At 34.1% G+C, this 27,009-nt stretch overlaps 3 protein-coding genes across 6 annotated transcripts; 2 read left to right on the forward strand and 1 right to left on the reverse strand.

The window, feature by feature from the left end:
• Nucleotides 1-2,283: 2,283 nt before the first annotated feature.
• LOC109156764 (glycine-rich protein 5-like) lies at nt 2,284-7,347 on the forward strand. Its single transcript, XM_019304595.1, has 2 exons — nt 2,284-2,485; nt 7,103-7,347. Exons 1-2 carry the CDS (start codon nt 2,347-2,349, stop codon nt 7,288-7,290), a joined length of 327 nt encoding a protein of 108 aa, XP_019160140.1. The 5' UTR covers nt 2,284-2,346; the 3' UTR covers nt 7,291-7,347.
• Nucleotides 7,348-17,207: 9,860 nt separating this feature from the next.
• On the forward strand, nt 17,208-20,052 carry LOC109156805. Of its 3 annotated transcripts, none has more exons than XR_002050116.1 (8): nt 17,208-17,581; nt 17,982-18,297; nt 18,439-18,510; nt 18,721-18,788; nt 18,895-19,048; nt 19,136-19,221; nt 19,321-19,410; nt 19,603-20,052. XR_002050116.1 is itself a non-coding variant. In XM_019304657.1 (8 exons), exons 2-8 carry the CDS (start codon nt 18,061-18,063, stop codon nt 19,642-19,644), a joined length of 744 nt encoding a protein of 247 aa, XP_019160202.1. In that variant the 5' UTR covers nt 17,214-17,581; nt 18,060; the 3' UTR covers nt 19,645-20,052. The 3 variants fall into 3 exon arrangements, 2 of the variants coding, with proteins under 2 accessions (XP_019160202.1, XP_019160201.1); XM_019304657.1 differs by having other exon boundaries at nt 17,214-17,581; nt 18,060-18,297; nt 19,136-19,216; XM_019304656.1 differs by having other exon boundaries at nt 17,216-17,581; nt 19,136-19,216.
• Nucleotides 20,053-20,198: 146 nt separating this feature from the next.
• LOC109156801 (sulfhydryl oxidase 2-like) lies at nt 20,199-25,758 on the reverse strand. Of its 2 annotated transcripts, XM_019304650.1 has the most exons (12): nt 25,354-25,757; nt 24,464-24,488; nt 24,300-24,392; nt 23,771-23,952; nt 23,356-23,425; nt 23,144-23,212; nt 22,915-22,988; nt 22,666-22,822; nt 22,196-22,236; nt 21,267-21,413; nt 20,709-21,149; nt 20,199-20,510 (listed from the first exon to the last, which is right to left on the reverse strand). In XM_019304650.1, exons 1-12 carry the CDS (start codon nt 25,590-25,592, stop codon nt 20,456-20,458), a joined length of 1,593 nt encoding a protein of 530 aa, XP_019160195.1. In that variant the 5' UTR covers nt 25,593-25,757; the 3' UTR covers nt 20,199-20,455. The 2 variants fall into 2 exon arrangements, with proteins under 2 accessions (XP_019160195.1, XP_019160196.1); XM_019304651.1 differs by lacking the exon at nt 23,144-23,212 and having other exon boundaries at nt 25,354-25,758.
• Between the last annotated feature and the right edge of the window lie 1,251 nt (nt 25,759-27,009).

A 27,009-nucleotide genomic window follows, 5' to 3' on the forward strand; every position in this document is an offset into this window, starting at 1 on the left:
TAGTATTTTTTTTTGAGAAAAATATTTATAATATTATATATTCAATTTTTAAAGGTTCATTTATAGTATATATGTTTATTTTTAATTTATTATCTAAAAATAAACATTTAATACATTCTATGCACATTTAATATACAATTTTTTTTTTAAATTACAATAAACATTTAATAAATTGTCCCGAGGGGCTTAGCTCAATACTTGGTCACCCTAGAAGTCTTGCTCTGATGGTAGGATGGAGATTGGATTCTAATTGAAGGCATGGCGGGTCATTAGAAAACCCAAAGCTAAAAAAATTGCTCAGAGGTGATGATAATTCTTTGTGCACAAAGTGTATAGCCAGGAGTGGCATGTGCGATTTACCTCCTCCAGTGCTCTTGGACAAGGGTTATGGGGGCTTAAGGTTAATTTAGTGCAAACTGGGAAACCTAATGTATTAAAAAAAACATTTATTTCACCTTACAATGTTGCTATGGTCAATGGTATAATTTTCCCCGAGTATGGTATTAATTATACATTTTAGTTTATTAGTACTCTTAATAATCATTGATAAACGTTAATATACGTCTAAGATCAATTCTTACTTATTACATGGAAATGTTCTCATTTGAACCAATCATTATATATGTGTGTGTGTGAGAGAAACTCTTAATGTCATGACACTATTTTTTTCAGTAATACATTTTAGCTTGAATTTTGTCGGTACGATTATAAACTCTCTTTTTCAAATTTTTTTAATACTTGAGAAATAAGACAAAAAATTTACATAATAAATCGAGAATTCGAAACACCAACACAATCAACTATCGAGAGAGCACAGAGACCATCCGAGGGACATCTAATATGATAGTTGATTGTATACATTATGATTATATAGTTACAAGTGTTTGGTAAAACTAACTATCTAGTCAATTAACATATATTTATATTATTTTTAAACTGTTAAAACCAGCTACCAGGAGGTGCCTTCTCCGGCTACCTACTGGTCGCCCGTCGCCGGTTTTCACTCAGAAGTAACCAGAACATTGCTGGACAACTGTCGGAACTCTAGTGATATTATTACAGGTTATTAATTGGTTTTAGACCTTGATGCACTAAATCGATATGTTTATGCGTTTAAATGCAATTTTCAAAAGTTCGAGAACCCATTTGATTACTTCTCATATAAAGTTTGGAGGTGTACGTATTTTACCTTTTTAAGAAAAAATAAAAATTGTGATCATATTTTCTAGGATGAATCAAAGTTAACTATGTAAACAGAAAATAAAAAATAGCAGATTCCTTGTGCGTACCGGCATTTGGCCATATTTACTAAACCATTGAGTCACCGGGATTTGCATCCGCTCACATGCTCTGTCGGGTCGGAGTGTGGGGCCTTTAGAATTAGACTTTGAACAAGAAAATAAAAAATAGAACAAAAATTATTTAAAAATATGTAATACGGAGTATTAATCAAGTAGAATTTTACTATAAAAAAGAGTTAATACCCAAAATAGTCCATCGACTATGTCGTAATTACCAATTTGGTCCTCGACTATCATTCTTACCCAATTAAGTCTTCAACTATACAATTTTTACCTAATTTAGTCCTTTGTCAATTTGACTGTTTGTTGACTGTCAAAAGTGGAAATAAAGTTGTAATTTTACAAGTTTTCTCCTTCCTCCTCATTTAGCAGTGCCAAACCATGTAGCAATAAGCTCCGGTTGGGTTCTAAACCTGTCAGTATCGAAGTAGTGGTTATGCATCGGATAGTCCATGAATTTGATTTCCAACGATTTTTTGACGATCGAAATCTGATCGGAGTGTATTGCTGCATGGTTTGGCGCTGCTAAATGGAGAGGAAGAAGAAATCTTGTAAAATTATAATTTTATCCCGACTTTTGACAGTCAACAAACAGTCAAATTAATACATAGACTAAATTGGGTAAGAATTGTATAGTTGAGGACTTAATTGAGTAAAAGTTACATAGTTGATGACTTAATTGGGTAAGAATAATAGTTAAGGACCAAATTGGTAATTATGGCACTCGAGGGACCATTTTGGGTATTAACTCTATAAAAAATGTTACTCTAGACTTTTCTTTTTAACCATTATTGTACTTTCTTTTGGCATACATAGCAGTGATAGGCTGATAGCACATTAGCACGCCTATGTACGACAGCAACACTTGGCGACATGGACAGAATGGGCCATTTGCTTCAGAAACCAAAGCGTCCCCCTCAAAATACACGTATGCATGCTTACATTATATGCCACTTATATATATACCCCTCCCTCACTTGGAATTAAAGAGCACCCTAAAATCTCTAACGAAACATAAAACAGATAGATATTCACTAGTTTGACAATGGGAGGCGGTGGAAAAGGAGGTGGGGGCGGCGGCGGAAAAGGAGGTGGAGGCGGCGGAGGAGGAGGGGGTAAAGGTGGGGGTTCTGGTGGAGGCGGTTGCAAGGGCGGCGGAGGCACTTCTGGTGGAGGAGCCAAAGGTGGCGGTGGCAGCTCCTCCAAGGGGAGTGGTGGTGGCGGAGGGGCGCGTGGGTCAGGTATGATGGTGGCGCCCGGTGGAGGAGGAGCCTATATTTCCAGAGGTGGTTTTGAAAGTAACCCTCAGGGCTACTTTGCTGGTCTGCATGCCGGTCAGAAGGGTAATTAACGGAGGAGAAGAAGAAATAATAAATAAAGTTTGGGCTATATCTATGGAGACTGTAGGTGTATATCTATCTATGTTTTTGTAAAATAAATGTGTGCTTAGCTTGCGTTTGCAAAATAAATGTGTTCTTTTGGCTAAAAAAAAGGGAGATACACATTAACTAACACTAACATCACAACTTAAATATATATATATATTTATTGAGTATTTGTAAATTCATTAATTTTTGTTAAAAGTTAACAATTTATCCAACAAAGAAGTTGATATTATAGGATTGAATTCACTCTTCAAATCAAGATCAATTCTTTTTTTTTATATTACTCAAAGGTATTCTTCCGGTCGATAGTCAGAACTAATTTCTCATCCCTACTGTCAGCACACTAACTGGTAGGGGACTGGCCAAATGATTTGCTCCATTCACATGGATGGAGATCAAACCCTCAATCTTATGCTTAAGAGACAAGGTGTTGATCAAAATCATTAATTTTTGTTAAAAGTTAATAATTTATCGAACAAAGAAGATAAGATTATAGGATTGAATTCACTCGTGAAGAAATTACTCGTCCGAATTTTTACAATGTCCACCTTAACATATATGACCCAATTAAATTTTGCAAATTATGTTGTGGAAACGTGTTTACCATGCGCATGGTAAACACATGGGTAGATTCATAATTTCTATGCTATAGATTCATAATTTTATTTTTCATTTGTTGTTAATGACGTTTCTCTCTTCGCAATCACATTATTTTGTCTTCGTAGTACAAATATTATAAATCTACAGTACAGAAATTATAAATCTACACTATAGAAATTATGAATCTACTATATAAATGTTATGAATGTACAGTATAGAAATTATGAATCTACAACTTAGAAATTATGGATATATTCTGTGTTCACCATGCGCATGATGAACACATTTCTAGAGCATAACTATTGATTAAATTTGCGACCATTATATAATCGATCCAATTTACAACAAATAACGTAAGCCCAATAGCTTTAAATAAATTTGTAACATTTATCATGTCAATTTTCAGCAATTATACTATGCCACGCGGTCCAAAAATGTCATCGTTTCTTTACTTAAAGAAACGGTTCGCCGTCACAGTTAACTGAGCGCGCATAGTGTATTAATTTTCAACTGAAGCTACAATGTATCTAAACTGACACTACAGTATATCTAAAACGACACTACCTCACGTATTATTTTTATATTATCAAATGAAATTGCAATTGAATTGAAATAAAACTGTAGTTGTGTTGAAATGAAAATGCAGCGTATATAAAATGAAACTGAATAACATTTCACATATTTGAGTGTATATTGTGAAATGAAACTATAGTTATATTGAAATGATAATGTAGTTGTGTTTAATTTAATGAAACTATAGTATATATAAAATAAAATTAAATAACATTTTCACATATTTATTAATATTACATTTTAATATAAATATTACATTTGATCTTGAATTCATCCATTTCACGGATAAGGATTCATGACATAGATTCATACGAGTTTTTGTTGATGTAAATATGTAAAGTTTGTAGACATTTTTTTAAAGGCTCCACTTGTCAAATTATTACAACCATAATTCCAAGAATTGTACCAGTTCCAATACTCATTGAAATCAACACTTTGTATTGCAATCCTACCACTTAGGATCTTTGAATCTAAAACATGACTCTAGAATTTGATAATAACTATTTTGGTGCCCTTGCATACGCAAGTAATTAAAGATCAAGAACATTAAAAACCAACTAAACTTTGTATAAAACACTTACAACATCAGACTCTCATGTTTATCTGTTTCTCTAAATCAAATGGTAACATAAAACCTTTAACATATATAAATTTAAAAATTCCAAAAATTATAAATTATTTTGAAAAAAATAAGGGTGTGTTTAGTTCGCACATGGGAATCGTAATCGGAATGGGTATCAAATACTTGGTAATGATAATGATGAGTTTTAGTGAAAGTATTTTGTATCTTTGGTAGTAGGGTGGAATGTGAATATTATCAATAATGTTGTTTGGTTATATATGTATGATCCAATAATGGAAATAAAGATTTTAAAAATACAAGAACACAAAATCAAGACAATTGATTATACTAAAAATTCTTTGTAGTAGTTCATAGCAAGCCCAGAAGTCTCATGGCTGTCTTCTGCTATGGCAGAGAGAGCTGAGAAGAAGAGGATTATGGCTAAGAAGAAGAGAGCTCTTGAACCCATTTTCATGAATGATATGTGGGTGGTGGGTTGCCTTCTCACCGGAGAAGGCAACCCAGGTAGTTTCTACCCAACTACCTGGGTCGCCTTCTCCGATGAGAAGGCAGCCTAGTTGCCTTCTCACCGGAGAAGGTGACGCTAAGTTTTTTTTTTTTTTTTTAATAATTTAATTGTAAAAAAAATATAAAATAAATATTAGTTTTTTGATCACATTAAATAATATGGTGTAAATAGCATTTTGTAGTTAGCATCACCTATAAAGTAGTTTGACCTATTATGTAAGTGGTGCAAATAGTAAAAAGGGGGGTGTGAATAGAATTTCCATTTTAAGAAAAGCAAAACATTTGAACGACGTAATGGGCCATTTGCTTCAGAAACCAAAGCGTTCCCCTCAAAATACACGCATGCTTTCATTAATTATATGCCACTTAACACATCTATATATATATATATATATATAACATAAATGCACACCCATTCTCACTAACAACTGAAGAGCATCCTAAAATATTCACTAGCTTAGTTTGAGGATGGGAGCGAGGCGGTGATGGAAAAGAAGGTGGCTGTTGCGGAGGAGGAGGGGCTAAAGGTGGTTTCAAGGGCGGAGCCACTTCTGGTGGAGGAGCCAAAGGTTGCGGCGGGGGCGCCAGTGGGCCAGCTACGGCGGTTGCTCCCGGCGGAGGTGAGCGTGGGCCGGGAATGATGGTTGCTCCCGGCGGAAAAGGAGAGCAAATTCCCAGGGACGCTTTTGAAGCTAATCCTAATTAAGGACTACTTTGCTGATCTGCATGCCGCTCAGAAGAAGGAAGGCTAATTATCAAGAAGAAGAAATAAAAATAAAAATATTATTATTATTAATAAAGTTGGATGTCTTGTTGGACTTAGAAGATGATGACTAGTCATGGTGTATGAAATTTTGATGTATTCTCATTGAGAAAAACATATGGTAATACACAAATTTATTTCTTATATCAACAAACAACCTTAATTAATTACTCTGTGTGTCATATATATTTTTATGTTTGACTTGACACTCCAATTTAAGATGTTATATTTAATATATTGCTTAAGTAATATATTCTTATTTTTGTCCAACATATATACATACATAAAATTAAAAACAAAATGCTTTGCCCAAATGAGAAAGTAGCATTTTCACGCCTAAAACCACCTCCCAAAACTATAAATTATGATATAGTGTTATTTTGACAAAGGACCATGAGGGTTAGATTATGTTACTTGCGGTCGATTAGAAATTTTATAAACCTTTTTTTTTTTTTTTTTTTTTTTGGATTAGATATAAAGGAGGGGAAAATCCAAGTTAGACTAGGCGTTAACGTAGGCCCTTCCACCCGTACTTCTCCGGTGGGTCCTGGCACCCATTTTATCCTTCCACATCAACTCCTAAATTTTATAAACCTTTATGAGTTGACTATGGGGGGTTAGTATTTTTTTTTTTAAAACATTAGAAAAAAAACATCAAAAATTTTAAACTACTTTTAAATAAAAGAAGATCTGTAAATTTGGAAATAAAACACGCACGAAAGAAAACAACATTATTTTATCACAGAATAAATAACAATATAATATAATAGGGCAGAAAAGGAAATACCAAAACATGAAAATATTATAAAGAAATTGCATGCAACCATCGAAAATAATTAAAATTCCGGAATGCTGAGCATGCAGCCAATGAAGCACTAGATCGAACTCGATCTTGCATTTCTTGAATTGCATGCCATTATCAACTTAACCTAGCTTCTTGTTGTCATGGCTTTCGGGCTTAGCTTTGGGAAGAGGAAAACTACTGTTTTATCCACACTCAAGCACATAACACATTCCATTTCGCGTCGTTTCATGGCGGCAGCATCTTGCCCAGAACTTGCACGCTACCTCACTTTAAGTTCAGAGATTTGAGCTCTTATATATCTCCTTCATGCGTTCCTCATACTCCACCCGGCCTGATGATGATGATCCCTTTGGATTGGTGGAGCTTTTCAATAATAATTTAATAGTGACATTTGAAATGAGCAAACCTCTTTGAGTTGGTATATATCTGTTATGGTACGAAATTCAAGTGACCTTTATTGGATAATAAACTGCATGCATTCATGCAACTTTGGAATTTGCAGTATATAATTGATTAGCTTTAATTGGTGAACAAATTTTGGTGAGCCTAGAAACTGATGGTATCATTCTGGTGCAGGAGCCAAAGGTGGTGGTGGTGGTGGAGGCGGCGGCGGCAGTGGCATCTCCTCCAAGGGGAGTGGCGGAGGTGAGCGTGGGCCCGGAATGATGGTTGCTCCCGGCGGAGGAGGAGAGCAAATTCCCAGGGATGCTTTTGAAAGTAACCCTAAGGCCTACTTTGCTGGTCTGCATCATGCCGGTCAGAAGGAAGGGTAATTAAGAAGAAGAAGAAAAAATAATAATAATATTAATAAAGTTTGTGGTCTTGTTAGTCATGGTGTATGGAATTTTAATGTATTCTCATTGAGAAAACATATGGTAATACAATTTTTTTTTTTTTAATTCATATCAACAAACAACCTTAATTAATTACTGTCTCTGTGTCATATATATTATCATAATGTGACACTCAGCTCAGATTTAAGATGTTATATTTAATATATTGCCTAAGTAATAATTTTTGTCCAACATAATACGGAGTAATAATTATAGAAAGTTTTTAAAAGGTATTTTAAAAAATTAGTTAATAAATATTATTACATTTGATGTGTGATATACGACGTGTCTACTCTACGGTGTATGGTACTAACTAGGTCGGTTTTGGGCTTGGTTCCTATGCCTAGTCTGCTTGTTGGTTAGTTTTTAGGTTCGGATTACTTGACAGTGGACTAGAGACTTAGAGGTTCCCGAGCTAAAGATCACTTCCTAATAAATGCCCAAAGTCTCCCTCTCTGTAATAAATACGGTATTTATAGCTAAACTAATGGGGCAGGTTCCGGGCTCTCGGCATAGAGGGCACGGGAGTCCATGCACAGGTTCAGGCCGGAGTTGAAGGAGTTACGAACACGTGCAGTAGTGTTTATGAAGGTACATGCCCCGCTGTTGAGTCTAGATCGGTATTTTGGCCCCGACCCAATAAGGTCGGGCGCACGGCGCTCGCCAGGAGACCCGCAGGTTTGCTAGTAGAGGTGCGTAGTGAGCCACAAGGTCGGGAAGAGACGGTGAGGAGCTCGGGTTTGGTCGGGTCGTGATCCGCTGGCACGAAAGACCCAAGATCGATCACCGTATAGCCTAGACTCGGGGAGAAAATCCCCATCAATATTTATGCATCGCTTTTTATTTTGAAGTTACGATATTTTTCTACACATTTTGTCAAATCTTGAGAATTCATAAGAGAATTATGAGCAAAAGAAAAATATTATTTTAATATAGTATTGACACCACTGTATTTAGTGGCTGACTCGACCACCGCTAGCAGGGCCATTCCAATAAAAATTGGGGCCCTGTGCAATATCTTAATTTGGGACCCTTTTTTTCAAGTAATTTCTATATATAAATAATAGTTGTTCAAAAAGTTGTATCAAAATATAAATATTGTACAAAAAAAAAAACATTTAAAATTTCATTTAACAAGTGACATGTGTCGTGCACATTTATACGCAAAATCATTTACCAAACTTTTGATATCAATTCCTTCCAAAAGCTCATTTTCAATGGAGATTAAAGCTATTCCATTAAGTCTCTTGCAATACACTTGATCGTAATTAAGATTTCAAAAATTTCAACTTTCAAAAACTCATTTCTGCAGAGGCAACAATAATATTCGATATGCAATAGTAGCATTTGGAAAACAAACCATCTGTTTCAATTACTTCAATATACTCACTACCCCTATCTTTTCTTTCGATAAAATATCTATAAGTAATTTTAACTCAATATACAATTCATTCCCATCAATATCACCACACTGTTCATCTCTCTTAAGAGCTGCATGCTAATTAATATTTGGGAATTGAATTAAAAAATAAAAATAATGGTAATTGCTAATTAGCCGTAATTGTTATTTGAGATTTTGAATTGGAAATTGACATTCTTAATTAACAATGGTACTTGTCAATTGAGATTTAGGAATTAGAAACCGCCAAAAGTAGGGAAGGAAATCAAGGGATTAGGATATATATATATATATATATATATATATATATATATATATATATATATATATATATATATATACACACACACACACACACACTTTTTCTTGGGGTTTTTAAAGAAATTATCAATTGGGCACAATTTCACCTTATCACAAATTGGTCCAATCTTCTTGCACTTAGCCTGAAATCATGTATACTATATATACATAATTTTTTATTTTTTATTTTTAAATATGGAGCCCCCAAAAATTGGGGGCTCTGTGCGGTCGCACATGTTAAACATGCTCAGAACTGGCCCTGAAATGAAAACGTATTAATTTTTTAAAACATAAACATATATTTGAAATGCAAAAATATTCATCCCTCATAGAGTCAATTAAAAAAGGAATTTAATATCCTGGAGTGAATTCAATTTCTTCCCTCTAATACATAAAAAGTTGAGGATTTTGGAGTCATCTGCCCACACGCATTTTCCTACCAAAACCATCATTCTATTTAGTTCTCACTTACACCACACACAATTGAGTCAAATAATGCAGCATATACTATCTATATTTATTATTATTTATTTATAAGCCAACCGATTTTCATCCCAAGTTATTCAAGCTAAGTGAGATCATTCATTTCAAATGGTACAATATTTAATAAAAATTAGTATAATTACCATTACTCTTTAAGAAAAAAAAATGTTTAATTTAATTGTTTTTTGGGGGGACAATTTAAGTTAGGGAGACGTTTAATTAGAAACCAAATGCAATAACCAACCCAGCTTTCCTAAATATTTTTAATTTAATATATCTAGTAATCTTTTATTTTCTCTTTGGAGAGCTCTCATTTCATTTATTCATTGGGTTAGTTGGTGACGGGCAAGATCTTGAGTTCATGATTATATATATACATATATACTTATATATCACCATATGCACTTTGAAACTTTGTTTAGTGTACATAAGGATGATCGTGTTTTGGTACTGGTTCCGGATTGTCAGTTTACGGTTCCGATAAATAATAAATTGGAGCTGGCGGTTCCGCTTTAAACCACCAATTTGAACTTCTTCTTTTAAAATAAAATAAAATTCTGTTGTCAAATATAACTTTTCTATTTTTTTCGATTTAGCATCAGAACTGGCAGGTTTCGAACTGAGACCTTTTGAGTTTCGGTTATGAACCATAACCAGAACTGTCTGTACGATTTCGGTTGGCTTGGTTTCTATAGTGTTCGATTAAGTTCAAACTGAAATATAGTCATACATGCATGTTCAAAGTTTGTAATATTTACAAAATTCTCATTGCATTTTTTCTTTAATTTTCCCCTTTATTTTCGAGCCGTTTATCATCCCCGATCAATTGCTAGCATTAGTATGCATTATATATATAATTAGAATTACATGAGAACCAAATGTTAGATAAGAACCGCGGATCAATTCTAGTTGTTGATTTGGGACGATTAACGGTGGTAAAATAAGGAAAACACAATAACATTTTGATAAATATTTTAAATTAAAATTAAAATGTATCATATAACAACTACAAGTGTAACCGTTGGTATGTAATGCCATAATGATAGAATGTGCCTTTACATATTAACAATTACACTTATAGTTGTTGTACAATATACTTTTAAAAAACCTAATTTTAAATACACGTATACTACATATCAACAATTACACTTGTATATGTCTCGTCTCTTAAAAAATTTATTGATATTTCTGAATTTCTCATGCTAAAAAGAATGCCATCTAGAGAGACACCAAATTATTGGCTGCATTTAAATTATGGGGTGCCCTTACTTTGACTATAGGAAATCAAATGATACCTCCTTAGGCAAGATTATTTGTTTCTACTTAACAGTATGGATTTTGTACATAAAATAAATTAATAATTGTGTCTTATGTTATAAATTTTTGTCTTGTATTGTAAAATTTTGTGTCTATAAACACAAGTTATGTACCTAAATTAGATTTGAAAAATAAGTAAATATATAACATGTGTATGTTTTTTGTGTAGTAATTTTTTGTGTCTTGTATTATGAAATTATGTACCTTACGAATATGAATTATGTACCTCGTCGTTTCGATTCAAGGTCCATAATGTTATGTGAATCCTGATCCATGATATAAATTGCCTTGTCTAGTAAAACTTTTTTAAAAATATAACTAATGTATAAATTGTCTTTAAAAAAAAAAAAACTAATCTATAAATTTTCATACAAATTTACACATTTTAAGATATGGTTTCAAAAATCATGATATCAAATTGATACTTATATATCGGTGAACTTAACAAAAAATCAACCAAATAGAAACATACCGACGTACATAAAATTAAATTATATACCAAAATTTTTATGCATCTAATATTTGTCCTTGGAAAACATGTACTATAATATTTGGGGCAGAAATAACGTAAAATATTTACAATAAAAATTATTGTTAGCCAATTAAGTAATGAATTGAATGGGGAGAAGACGAGACGTAAAGGAGTAGATTTTTTAATTAAGTGGTCAAAGGACCCATCTCTGAAAATGAAAGACAAAAATGTGATGCATATCATATCATTTTCAAACCATTTTAGAATAAATAATAACTAGTTTTTGCCCCGTGCGATGCACGGCATAAAATTTAAGTAACTTTATTATTGATAATATTTTAAAAATAATAAAGTAAAATATTAATCATGAAATTAAAACTTATTCTGAAATGTATTTTTCTTTAACAATACTAAATTGGTTGTTATATCGAACATCACATACTGTTAACATATATTATAAAGAATTGTGTTATAACATACCACATGAGATTTAAAAAGTGTACATTAAAATAATTATATATATATATATATATATATATATATATATATATATATATATATATATATATATATATATAGACACACACACACACATTTTTATAAAAAGAAAATTTAAAAATTAGGAAATCAAACAATATACAATAAAAAATTATGAAATTAAATTTTCTTATATATAAAAACATTTATTAATATGATTTGCAATTAAAGCCTATAGTACATATACTTGACAATATATAAATAAAAAATACAGTATCATCATCATACATTGAAACTAACTACGAAAATCTTTTCTTAAACATTGCTTAATAATTATAATAATTATATACGAACAACATATATAAATCTAAACTAAATATGAAATATTTCATGACATGAAAGAAAAAATAAAACCTGCAATGCTAAGCCCAATAAACATTTAATTATTTATCTATATAATCCAGTTACGTTGCATTTCAGCCCAATACCCGAGCCCATTAACCCAATTATAAAACTTGATTACCAAACCCTAATCTATATTTTTTGACGATTTCGCTTCCGTCTACTCTGTTGCGTTCGTCATTCTCTCTAAAATGTTCATTGACTTACGCGAACCTTATCTGTTTCCGACGTCTTGACACACTCGATTTTAAATCATCGCACGTCCAAGTAATCCACTGCTAAAAAACTTTTCAGATAATCTGACCGTAGCTTTTGGCCGTTGTGGAATTGCTTTCTTCCCCAAATGTCGATCTGAAAAATCGAGTGACCGGAGCAGATCTAAAACAAACTAATAAATACAGTATCATCTTTAGGTAAAACTTATTGTTTAAAACGAAATTAAGAAATACATCATATTTTCTAGGGTGAATCAACGATTTGGTCCCTCAGTTATTTGCGACTTGTCAATGTAGCCCCTCAATCGCGTATTCATCGATTTGGTCCCCGAAAATAATTGTTTTTCGTCAATTTAGTCCCTATGACCGTATTCCGTCAAGACTCAGGTGAGAGCTCCGATTTGCCCTGGACATTTTGGTCTTTTCATGCCTTCTTCTTCATTAACTCTAACCAAGCTTCGCTGGAGAAGCTCAAGCTCGCCGGAGGGAGCTCCATCTCTTCTCTACTCGTCGAAATGAGCTCACCTCCGTATAACCACCCAAGAACTGATATTACACTCTGAATTCCACAATACTTTGAAGATCATATCGTTTTCCCAGCTGCCATGGAGAACAACGGCGTTTACTACTCCCAAAATCTGCCGACTGTGATGGTGACCAACGACAACGGAGTGGATGCTCCTGGGTTGAGAGCTCTAGTTAGCGTCCTCGTCTCCACTAATCACTTCAACATCCTCGTTTGCGCTCCCGATTCCGAGAAATCGGCGGTTAGTCACAGCATAACCTAGCGCCACGCAATTCGGGCCAAAAGAGTTCACGACATTCCCGGAGCCACTGCGTTTGCAGTTGTCGAAACTCTACCTCGAGACCACCTTGCCTGAGCGCCGCCGTGACAAACCTCGAGACTTGCCGAACCGAGTTCGCGGAGCTAGGTGTGTTAGATGAATATATGGTGCCATTTTCCCCACCATTTCCGACGATAATGACACGCACTTGATTTCTAACACTTTGGCTCTCATTAACAATGCCTCTGCTCCCAGGGAAACTACCTACGAGGATGGTTTTCCGACGTGGTTTCGCCCGGTGACCGGAAACTGCTCCAGGACGGCTCCGCCGTCAGGCCGAACCTAGTGGTAGCTCGGGACGGCTCTGGCGACTTCAAGACCGTCAAGGCCGTTCTTGTTGCCGCTGCTATGAGGCGGCGGCGTGGCAGTGGATGGTTTGTCATCCATATAAAGTGTGGCGTTTTCTGGGAAAATGTTGAGGTTGGGAAGGAGACAAAGAACATCATGCTTGTTGGCGATGGATTGAGGCGCACCATAATCACCGACAGCTGGAGCGTTGGCGGTGGTTCCTGATGCTGGTAAGAAGAGGCTAAGAGACTAAGAGACTAAATACATGAAAAGACCAAAATGCCCAGGGCAAATCGGAGCTCTCGCCTGAGTCTTGACGGAATACGGCCATCGGGACTAAATTGACGAAAAACAATTATTTCCGGGGACCAAATCAATGAATACGCGATTGAGGGGCTACATTGACAAGTCGCAAATAACTGAGGGACCAAATCATTGATTCACCCTATTTTCTAATTACTTAATATCAGTTCAATAATTATTTGTTTAAACTTATTCGTCTCTCCAATATTATTGTTCATGCAACTGATTTAAATTTTAAAAATCTTTTTTTCAATTTAGTAACTGATTTAGTAACTTTTTTTTTTTAAAAAAAAAAATTTCCTCTCAAAACTATATTAGAATGAACAATTAAATTTTTATCGATCAACAAAATTGTAAAAATAAAAAAAAACAGGTTAATCTTATTTTTTAAAATCGAATACTATAATTTTTTTTTCAGTAAACAATCAATTAATTTATATAATAAAATGTTAACTTACAAATACTGGAATGTATTACCTGCTTCATCATTAAATAACAATAATTGTAGATTAATATGTATTGAAAATAGATAAGTATGCTGCATTATATACCTTAAAATGATGCAATTTCATTTAATTTGTATTTAATACCTTAAAATGATGCAATTTCATTTAGGCGGGAAATTGAATTGGCAAAAAACATTTTGCTATTATATAGAGTAAGATAAGATAAGATTATTCCTTTTTTTTTTCCATCACGTAATTAAAAGTACCAAAGATAGCAGAAAGTAGAAACAAAAGAAAAAGAGTCATTTCCTAGAAGAAAATAAAGATCACAGAATGAAATAATTAGTCTATAATTTGTATAAATATTACTCTTTTTTTTTTTTTTTGTTATATAAAAGAACAGACTTCAATTTTAGTCATGGACATTATTATAATAATGTCATATTTAGTCTTATTCTTTTAATTTTTTCATCATTATATCACTAACGTTCATTTGTTTGTTACAATTAGTCCATTTAAATTTTATCTTTTCACAATTTAATAAAGAATGCTAAATGTATTTTTATCATTTAATAAAAAGAATTTACGACGGGAGAAAATTACATTTTGTTGTGAGACACCTAAATGGTTAAATTACATATTTAAACATTGGATGATAAAAATTTAAATGGAAGATTAATTGTGATAATCAAATAAAAGTTGATAATATAATGAAACAAAATTTAAGAAGTATGACTAAATGTGGCATTGTCATTGTTGGTTTCGTGACCTAGGGGGTCACTCGGCGAGCCAACATAACTAGTTCGAGTAGTTAGTAAAATAGAAATAAGCAGACAAAATAAACGAGACATGATAATTTTAATATGGAAATCGAAAGGTAAAAATTACGAACCTTTATGAACGGTGCCGAGTTAGAAATTCACTATTTTATAAGAGATTTTGTACATATATCACCGCATGTTTTCTAGTATAGATAGATGTGGATCCACCCCTTCTCTTCTTGTTTCTCCCCTCTTTTTATACTAGAAGGATAGTAAATGGTGAGTGGGGGTACTCATGGGTAATTAATATGGTAATAATGGGATTTAATGGGTGATAAATGAGAAATAATGGGTAATTAATTGATGGCTAATGGAGTTTAATTAATGAGATGGAAATGTTATAAAAGGTTAATCAGGGAGTCAGGCTAACTGATCATATCTCAAGTGCTTACTGTTGAGTTTGAGTGCTATATTCGATTGCCTGTTAGGTGGTACCGATTGAGTGTCTATATTAAGTATTCATCCGTCACAATAATTAAAAACTAAATGTGGAATTTGCTGTATAGAGAATTAGTGAGTATATGATGCATTTGTCAAATAATATTAGGGCCGATTCCAATAAATGGTTATTTAGGCATGCATGCATGATGCACTTATGTCAATTTTTACTGCCATCACATTCTATAGTCATGATGAAAGTTGAATATAGTAAACTATGAGTCAGAGTACAAGTGTAAAATGAATCTTTGTCAATAACTTTTTGAATTAAAATAAATCAAAACCAAATTTACCACTAAACTCAATATGCCTTTTTTTGGGGGGTGGGGTGGGGTGTTAAACCACATAAATTATGGCAAAACAAAGCTACCAAGCGGAATAAAAGTTTTATCCTTCGAGTCTTTATTCCGCGAAACTTTGAACAATTTATTGCAATTTAAAATGTTGAACTAGATAACGATTTGCTATAAAGACATACTTATTAGTATTGATTTTTTTTTATTTTTTTATTTTTGGTTTTTAAGGTGTCTTAGGAAGGAGAGAAAAAAGATGAAAAAAAAAAAACAAATATCTTGACATGCCGGCGCATACACTGCACACGCCTGACTGGATATGTGCTCAACGCGCAAAAAGTAAACATCTTTTCTTCATTTTCTCTCTTCTGTGGGTTCACAAAAAAACATTATATTCCTTGTAAGACATTCTCAAATTTTATCTCTCCTCACACTCTCTTCTCCCCATCACCAATATTTAACTCAAAAACCGAACAAAATTCAATAATGTAAATGCTTGTTTTCAAGATTTTCAAAAATAACAACGTTTAATTTGTTTGGGAACCGCATCACTACTTTATTGAGGTCATTAAAAAACGTTACGTTATAATTAAAGTTATATGGTGAAACGTGTATATTCATCACGAGACTAATTTTTGTGCAAAATGGTTAACCTCGCAATACAAGCATTCAAACTGTAGGGTGCATTTGCTTGAAGATTGCCCAAGAGACCTCAAGCAGTAGTTGTTTTTTACAAATACTATTGAAATTGGGTGACTTAAATTTATGTAAGTGTTGCTTTGTGCTCCCAAGTCCCATATGTAAATGAATAATTAAAATTTTAAATTCGTACAAATAGCTCAGTTGGTTCTCAAGTGATAGATTGTGAGTAAGGATACAAGACAACAAATCATTCATCAATTGTTATACCATGAACTAAAATCCACCTTCTATTGTGGACCCTGGTAAAAAAACTATGTACCTATTGTTAACTGGTGCAAAAATTATGTGTTTATAGTTTAACATATTATATGTTTTCAGTTAATAAGTTATGTGTCTATAAATAAATTGAAGACACATATTATGTGTAATATATCAACAGTAGACACATAACATCAATATTATATTGGACCAGAATTCACAATATAAGTTGAACCCTACTCCATGATATAATTTGTCGCAATTCACCGTAGTGCTGGGTCTGAGGCGGGAGAATTTCGTCTTTTGGCAATAATTTAAAAAAATATTCTTGCAAATTGTACTTAACAAAGATTTCCTTTGTAGTGGAGACACGTTGAAAGGCACGACACCTAAGAAGATGTAGCGGATCAGTTATAGACATCAAACATAATCCACTAATCAAGAACGCACACATTCTCTTTTATATGTACATGAATCTCGTGCGAATTGACGCCCAATAACAGCGACACTCTCCAATCTCTTGCTTCTTTCCAAAACCCAGATTTCTCTCAACACAGAGGGATAGATTATAGATAGATGCAAGAGCTTTCTTAGCTTTAAGATATCACATATCAGCTCCCTTTCTTGCAAGTTTCTCTTTTCTTTTCTTCATGCCTATATCCTCTTAAATTCCCAGACCTTAATAGCTTTGTATTCATTCTAAAGATCGCTTTTTGGCATCTGGGTTTGCTTCATTCCCCTCCTTACTTTCCCCTTTCTTTTACCCAACTTTCTGCCCATTCTTCAAAAGACCGCTTTTTGTCCCTCTCATTTCGCCTTTGCTAATCTTGAGGTGGGTTCTTTTTATCTTGCTCTTGTGATTACTGAATTGGATTTCGTCATGTACTTTGATTGTTGTGTGTTCTTTTGGTTTAGTTGGGAAGTTTCTTCAGAAGATGCCTTTATTTTGTCGTTTCATAACAAGTTTTCTTGCCTTTATTGTGCTTGGTTCCTTGTATCAGAATCAGAAATGTTTGTGCTTGTTTTATAGGGCTGTATGTATCAATGCTTTTCTCTCTAAAATGAGAAACAAAATATTTTTCACATGACAATTGTTAATTTGTTTTGCTTTTATTAATTTGTTTTTTTTTAAGGTAATTTAGTACTTGAAGCTTGTAGGTGCAGAAAAATATGATTTTGCTAGTTGTCTTCCTGAGGATTGTATGTAACTGTGTGATGGGTTGCGATTTCAGGAAAAATCAAGGAGGGGTTGTATGAGACATTATTGGTTGTATTAACTTTATTGCTTCTAAGAATAGCAGCTATCTTAGGATGGGAGATCATTTTGTTTTTCTGGTTGACCGTTTGCTCACCGAATCGACTTTGGAGGCTGCAATAGAGAGCAGGAATCAGAAACAGTTAACCGTTGAGGATATGGCAATAGATTGCTCTTCTAAGGACTCTGAGGCCGTTTCGTCTCTGAAGAAGATTGTTGAGTGCAGGATATGCCAGGATGAAGATTTCGACTCGAATATGGAGACCCCCTGCTATTGCTGTGGTAGTTTGAAGGTTTGTGGCATTCGATGACTTTTGTTATTCTAGTTTCTTTTTCAATTGATGCTTAGCTAAGGGGTGTTTGCGTCTTATACTGGCTTCAATATCAATTATGGAGATGGTAACGGATTATGCTTTTACCTGTTATGCTTTCAGTATGCACATAGGAAATGCGTGCAAAGGTGGTGTAACGAGAAGGGTGACACTTTATGCGAGATATGCAACCAGGTAAGCTACGCTTTTAGTTCTGTATTTTCTTTTGATTAGAGCAATTACCGATCTGAATGTATTAGTTTTAACTCTAAATAATGTAGTAGTTAAAGCATTGGCCTAGGAGTCGGTTCTTGAGATCTTTTATTAACTCTAAATCCAGTGAAAAAGTACATAAGTTGTTGCACTTTGCGTTAGTTTCTAAACTCGGGTTTCTTTGGACTGCAGCCTTTCACGCCTGGGTATACAGCGCCACCCCCAATTTTTCGTCTCGGGGGAATTCCAATGAACTTTAGGTATTTCGTTCATCTTATTCTTCCATGTACCATAAAAAATGCATCTTACTAATTTTCTGTATTGAGAATTAGAACAGTTGATGTATGCATGTGATTTTCCTATCAGGGGAAATTGGGGAATTGCCAGAAGGGACTTGAATTATGCTCATCTCACTGCAGTTGTTTCAGCTGATCGGAATTTCGTTGATTCTTCCGATGATGATTATGCAGTTTCTACATCAAGTTCAAATGTTATGTGTTTTCGTTCTATCGCCATAATAGTAATCTCTCTCTCTCTCTCTAATGACCATTCACACACAATTAAGCATCATATTTAGTTTATCTTAGCCATCTCCTCTTACATGCAGTTCATGGTTCTTATAATTCTCCGTCACACTCTTCCAATCATCAGTGTTCAAGAATGGGATTATCCGTTCCCCTTAATCATGGTGAGGTACTAAACTTAAAACTCGGGTTAACAAAAGGTGAAAGGTTGCTATCCTCACTATAGTATACCGGTGGATTATATTCTTATTCCTCATTCTTATGACAGTTGCTACTCCTAAGAATTGCCGGGGTGGTTTTTCCTATCTACTTTATATTCAAAGCCGTGACTTCTTTCCTACACCGCAGACAGCAACAGGTGATGTTATTGCCGCCTTTTTTTTTTTTTTCTCCGGACAAAGTATCTCTGTTTACTTTGCATTTATATAGATGCATTCTGCACGAAAAGGCTAATTAATACATTTCTCGCTCTGATGAAGAACCTGGTTATCATCAAAGTTGTCTCTGCATTTACTTTTGTGTTCATATCTGTTCTTTTTCGCGTGAACAGGCTAATCAATACACTCCTCCCTCTGATGAAGAAGCTGGCTAGTACTAGTGTGTTCTTTACAAAGGTGTCGGGGTTCTTGATAACCATCCCGGGGTGTCTGCAAACACTAGTGTGTTCTTTACAATGGTGTCGGGGTTTGGTAACCATCCCGGGGTGTCTGCACTATCGACCTCATATTGTTACCATACAACAATACTTCAAATTGTGAATAGTTTGGAATGACAGAAGTGACAATGTACATCAAAATTGAGATCACATACAGTGGTCCTCGAAATCGAGAGGAAAAGAAAAAGAAAGTTATTGAAAGTGTTGAAGATTCTAGCTTGTTAGAGGTTTTAGGTGAACCAGTTGGAACTGTTATTGTATGTTCCATTGATCCTGTCTGTATAGTGTTTTTACAAGGAATGTAAACTAGTTTTTAGCTTTATATGTACATTCTTCTTTCTTGCATGTTATTGTGAGCTGCAAAATGAAATGATTAATGGCTTTTCTTATTGCGAAAAACGAGTCGTGAACGGATTGACTCATTGCACAACTTTGCTTGCCCAGAGTGGCAAGTATTACACTATCACAAATTCACAATGAGAAGCTCATAATTACGGATAAAAAGTAACTTGCAAGACTTGCATTACTGTGCTTTTACTAAACTTAGAAGCTCAATCCATATGATAAAATCACGCCACGAAAAATTCTGTTATAGTTTCGTCCAAGCTACAAAATCAGGAGTAAATCCGTGTGGTCCATTTTGGATAGAATTTTCCAATGAAAAATATATGTAAGAGTATCTTGTGCTGCAAGTTCAATAAAACTTACAATCTCTTGCTTTGTACTCTGGGCATTAGTTTCTTGAACCTTACTTTACAGCCAGTGTATTAGCCCTGTTGTAATCTTTCCAGCTTTCCTTAGTCCTGAAAAGTGAAAAATTGAAAACATTCGTGCACAGAAAATAATAAGCAATCCCAATCTCCCACAAATACAAACTTGTTATAACTCCCTCTTGTATTTCTTTTTCTTTTGTGAGTTTATCAGCTCTTTTAAATCAGTTAGAATAGGTCCATCGCGTCCATAATGATCATATATTTTTGAAAGAGTGCAGGTATTTATACTTCCGGATCTTTTGCCGTGATCGCCAGAAGCAAGCGAGCGCTCCAAATGTGCAACTGGCCACACCAATTGCAAATGCAGCCCCGACTGGCACGGCTACCACGTTTGCTGAAGCTATCGAATCTTCCGAAGTTGCTTTGTCACCGTCGCCTACTAGAAGTTCCTTGTCCTTGTGGAGAGTGAGTGTCTTTCCATAGTAACTAACCAGGAACTTGAAGACCTCATTGTCATCCCATTTGATCTTGTTATTTCCATCGCCATTTTTGCTTTGGCGAAGGTAGCAAGATGGACAGAGATGTTTCGGAGGCCAGATAATTTTCGGAAATTTAGGATCACCTGTCCCTAGTGAGGCTTCTTGTTTCATTAGTCTATCATTCACGTTGTTGTGCGCATTCCACAACCACAGGACATAATCTCGGGCAGTCTTCAATGGACTAGAAACACTGCAAGTTTGGAACATTTATATAGAACATGTTCAAACAATAAAACAAAGAAAAATTAATCATGTTTAGGGTCATTGGACAAGGGAAAGGAAAGAACATCCTCTGTTAGCATTTTACCTTGAACACATCTCATGAAAATGCTCCCTACACTCATCACATAGAAAAAAGTTGTGTATGAAATCACAGGTAGCTTTAAATGCCATCTCACTTTCTCCATCCTCCACTCTTACAGAGAGTGAGTGTAACAACACCCACAACCCACAACTGCAAACCAAACAAATGTTTAGGGTTTTGAGGAAACGGCATAGAGCAAAAATCACAGTATCACAAAGTATTTGCACCACAATCACCCATTGCAATAAAATAAATAGTTGTTTCTACCAACTTAATTTACTATATTGCCTTTTGTATCATGCATTTTACAACAATGCAGTAGGCATAAAATTTAAAATGTGAGTGAGTTTAATCAACAAAATAAGTGCCAGATTATGGCAGGCTTCAAGATTACAAGCATGTGAATATTGCACTAGTAAAAAGGAAAGAAATTGACTCATTTAATGAGCAAAGAACCGTTTCCTTTTTAATCCTGCAGTCTTAGACTCTTAGTTGACCACTTGCCCAATAATTTTTGTTTTAAGGCAGTTCTGAAAGACAACTAGGAGGAAAACAAGCTACTTAGACAGGGAAAGGGTAGGCTCCACTATGCAAAGAATAATTGCTTAACAAGCTCAATCATTTCAGTTTCTCAACCAGGATAAAAATCTGTTTTGCTAAAAATCATTTGAAAATTTCAAGTTGACATTACCAATCATAGTACTCAGGTACACGTAAGCCTAGATATGATTCTCCTCAATGTCTCTTATAGTGTATAATATGGCCTAATACTTGCATCAAAGAACATAGGCTAACTTTACAACTAAGGATGCTTCCAAGGAATTATATGGCTTAATGGTTATTTAACTACAGTGTGCATATCCAACTTTGGTGAGTACAAACAACTTAAAACACATAAATTTCAAGAACAGAGTATTTGAATGCCATGTTACCTGAAACCTCTAGTGTCATTCGTACTTCCATGACAAAACATCTGAAAAAATATAAGTCACTCTTAGAGTACTAACATTAGAAACTCCTCAGCAAATAGCAACCTCTAAACAAGAAATCTTAAATGTGGTACATCTCATCCTTTCAAAGAAGTTAGTCACTTAGTCATTGAAGATTTGAAGGTAGTTCTTTTAGGCAACCAAAGAAAAAAAAAATTCTTTCTCTTTTTCTGCTCACATCCTTGGGTGGGGAGGGATTGTTAAGAGGAGGTGATAAAGGAATAGGATAAGAAGTACCACCGAATCATCCATTATAAGCCTACCAATGAGCAACTGCTGTGGATAGACATCTAGTGATGGGACCATTACGGCATTACTTATGCACAATAAAGCAAATTATAGCATGAACTTAGCTTCACTTTGCTTCATGTGCCATCAACTACTCTTAAATAAAAATCAAAATTTACACCTACCCAATTTCCACGAGGAACCTCTTTCCCGCAAATCTGGTACTGTCCCAGCACACCCTTTTTGGTACAGCTGACAGTTTCATCTTTGTTCTTGGACAATGCCTCAGATGAACATATATCATCAAAGTTAACAAGAATCTCTCCACTACCCTTCCGGCATCTATATCAAGAATCACATTTCCAAAGGTGAAAACAGTACAATATACAATATAGTAAAAGATAACAGGAAAATAGAAAATGCAGGGTATTGACCTTCTAGAGGGGTGATGAGCCACCAGAAGTTGAAGGAATGTTATTAAAGATGCTTTTGTCTCTGATTTAATCATCTGAATCAATAGGGAGACAAAAATTCATGGCAACCAATAATGAATAAAGGAAAATAAAATTTAAAAAAAAAAAAAACAAAACAAAACAAAACACACACACACACACATCCTGTGAGAAAGGGGGTATTAGAGATATGTAAATACCATTGATTTACCTTGTGCCCTAAGATGATATCAAAGGCAGTAGAAGTTGCCTCCTCAACATCATATATAGCTCTGGCAATCTTTCACATAATATGGCACGCATATTAGAAAATTAAGGATTGCTTGCCAAAGAAACTATCACATTAATATTATTGTTATATAAATGATAGCTAAATTTACAAGAATTGTGGTAACTAATTCACTCTCACACTTTATTTACAACCTGCTCAAGATCTGCAGTACTTGTTTGAATATGCTCATTCTCGTACTTCTCATCATCCAAACCATATGAGCTGAGATTAAAAAACACAAACAAAGATAAAAATTTAGAAATATTAAACATGAGATTGAGAAGTGAATGAAAATAAGAGTTAAATATATCTTGAATTACACAACTGATAAGCAAAATAATTTTATTAAAAAAAAAAAAAAAAGGAATGACATTAGAAGTAACAGTTACCAATAATAAAAATTGATATCAGTTGCAAGAAACTTGTCATCAAAGTATGCAGTATGAATTATATGAACAGGGGAAGGCCATTTTCCATGTTAGTAGAATTTCAACATAACAAAAACTGAACCATATAACCAACAAGAAAAACAAGTTGATTATGTTAGGTTAAGTGCAATATGTATACCTTCCCAATTGCTTATTGATCCAGTCTAGCAAGAGAGTTGCCGTGCGTCCATTATCTATAGTGATTATGTCACCTTTTTCTTGGTTTGGATTCCAACTACCACCAACAAATTTTTTCGGAGGCCCCCAGAAAAGCATAGGGTAGTGCCCCACAGAGAACTTATCACAAAGATTGGAATTTAACTGTGCTGCCAAAAAAGTGAAAAGAGGAAAGAACCAGTAAGTAATGGAAAAGAAATATGATCTCCAGATATTATGAAAATGAGTAGGGTACGAGAGTAAGCTCCCAAATCTGTCAAGATGAGATTGCATCTTGAACATCCCCCAAGTGGCCTTCCCTCCCAATAGAGAGACAGAAGGAGAAAGAATAGCATGAAGTAACAATACAACATCAACCACAATCTAAGAGCATAAAACAACAATTTCACACAGGAGTGAATGTTTGCTCTCTTCATACTTCTGTATTCTTCTTTTCCTACTTTAGTCATTCATAACAGCTTAAGAATAAAGAGAAAGCATAGTAGTAATACCCCCAATGCACAGTCTACTCTTGTCATTAATACAAGTCCTGGATGAATAGCATCTGCTCCATTAAAAAGTCGAGCAACCTTCTCATATTGTGGCTGCAAAGTTGAACCTACAGAGATGAGCATAAGGAAAATAAAATCTCAATTAAAAGAAAGCATATAGATACCTTATAATTCCTGCATGCAGGGCACCTGCAAGAAAAATGTAAGTCTTCAATTAAGATTGACATAGAAAAAAATTAATGAAAAGAGTTGTAATAAATGTAAAATTTGTGACACTGGGGATCAAAGTATGAAGAGAAGCAAGATGGGTAAAGCTGAGTTCTGATTTCAAGGTAAGAGGAGTTACAAGGGAAACCAGAAGGCCATAGAAGGTGCTCAAAAGCGGTAAGGGAAAAAACCTTTTAATTAATATTTGCCATCAGCCCACTTCTTTTTAATTCCAAGCAAGTTAATTTCAGTTTGCCTTCATTTTACTATACGTTCATGCTCATGTAGTAGAAATAAAATGAACATGAAATTAATAAAATCCGGCAAAATGAAATACACTGATGAAGTTAGAACACAAAGCAGCTCTGGGCCAAGAGTAACTGATAAAAAAAAAACTTCATAGTTCAACGTGATAAAAAAGGATCATCCAGTTTCCACATTTCCAGACACTATAAATCACATGAAAAAGCAATATATCTTGCCATACTAATATCAGAAAGCATTTTTATTAATACAACAAATTTGCAAGAATATTCTGCAAACAAATTGCTAACACTCTTTAAATAAAAGGAAATGAATTTTCATTTTTCACCTCTCAATTTCTTCATTTTGCAAAAAAAAAAAAAAAACATTCCGTCTTTCATTCCTAAGCATAAAAAAATCAATTTACCCCCAACAAATTTATTGTTAAGCATCATTTTCAAGCAACATTCCCTAATACTAATAAGAATTTGACCATTTTCAGCAGCGCAAACTACAATTACACGAAAGCTCAGGCTGGAACGGAATCAAAAGCATTTTCATTTCACAAAACCTAAAACCAGAAATCACAGGAACTGCAACTGACCAGTTAGCGAAGAACTCAACAATGGCGTAGGTGGCGGGAGTGTCTTTAAGAACCACATCAAAGCCCGTGGCGTTCAAGTCCACAGCGTAGTCTCGCTTCTCGTCGACGCCGCCGCCGCCGCCACTGGCATCGCTGATCGCCCGGAGAAGACTGCGGTGAGATCCAGCTGAAGCGAACACAGACGCTCCCAAGCTCCATACAAACATGGCCCAACAGAGGATCAAAACTGAAGAAGACATATGTATAGGAATACGTATGAATGAATAGAATAGAATAGGTATGTGTTTCAGTTTCGATCTGCGTTTTGGAGGAGCAAACTGCAAACCCCTCGGCCTCAGAGGAGTTTTCTTCCGTTTTGTGCAGACGTTTTAACGTACTTCCCTACATTGGACTTTCAAAGGGTGAAAATATTTGATTTTTGGATTTTATCTTAATTGGGAAACGCTCACATCATCTATTTTCTTTTTTCTTTTGCAAATTAAATAAACCGAATACAAATATTTAATGGTGCCATTGAATAGATTGCCGGCCTGCAAATTGAATAGAAATATTTAAGAGTTAATTCCACTTTTAGTCTTAAATTTATAGGTGACATTCTACTTAGTTCTTGTATTTAACAAAATTTTAACAATTTTTTTGATATATGACCAAAATTGATCATGTCACAATAATACTAGGACAAAAAAGAGGATGTTCTGATGAAAAATTATTAAAACTAGACGGACACCTATAAATCTATAACCAAAATTAGAATTAACTCAAATATTTATTATTCGTTATCTTTTATAGGAATAAGGCTTATGATGATATCGAATTACAAGCGAAATTGTAATTGGGTCATCCAACTTAATAAAATTATAATTAGATTTTTGAACAATCTAAAATGATGCAATTAAAACAAAATTGATATGTTCTCCCAATTATTGATGTGGTGACAATGAATTCATTAAAAATAATAATAATAATTTAATAATTTAAATAAATTAAACTTACTTAAAGAAAAAAAAAAATCAGCATCACCTTTGTTTTCGACCAAAGACGAAAAAACCTCTCCATCTCTTAGCCAAAGGCAAATGCCATTTTTTCATCTCCAGGCAAGAGATACCTCGTCATCTTTAGGTGAGAGGCGAAGGCCTTCTCTTCGTCTCCGACTAGAGACAAAGACGAAGGAGAGAGGTTAAAGCTTTTTAAAAAAATAATAATAATTTTTTTAATTATTAAGATTAATTTTAAAAAATAATTTTTTAATAAATTAACCGCCACATCAATAGTAAGCATTAAAAACAAATCTTTTTTTTTTTTGAAAGGAGCATTAAAAACAAATCAATTGTAGTTTAATTGAATTATTTTAAATTGTTTAGATAGTCAATTACAATTTTTTTAGTTTGATGTTTCAATTACAATTTCATTGGTAATTCAATGGTCTATTTGAATCATATATGTATGTATGTATGTATGTATGTGTGTGTGTATGTGTGTGTATGTGTGTGTATGTAGGAGCTATAATAAAAGTATTATTAGACACAAAATAAATAAATAAATAAACTAAAAACTGGTCTTAATTTGCAAGCTTAATTTAATTAAGTTAGGTTGTTGGGACCATATGCATGCAACTTGGTATGTGAATATGTGATTAATTACTTGTTGGCCAGTAGG

The sequence above is a fragment of the Ipomoea nil genome, unplaced genomic scaffold (genome assembly GCF_001879475.1).
Source record: "Ipomoea nil cultivar Tokyo-kokei standard unplaced genomic scaffold, Asagao_1.1 scaffold2759, whole genome shotgun sequence".
Lineage (NCBI taxonomy): Eukaryota > Viridiplantae > Streptophyta > Magnoliopsida > Solanales > Convolvulaceae > Ipomoea > Ipomoea nil.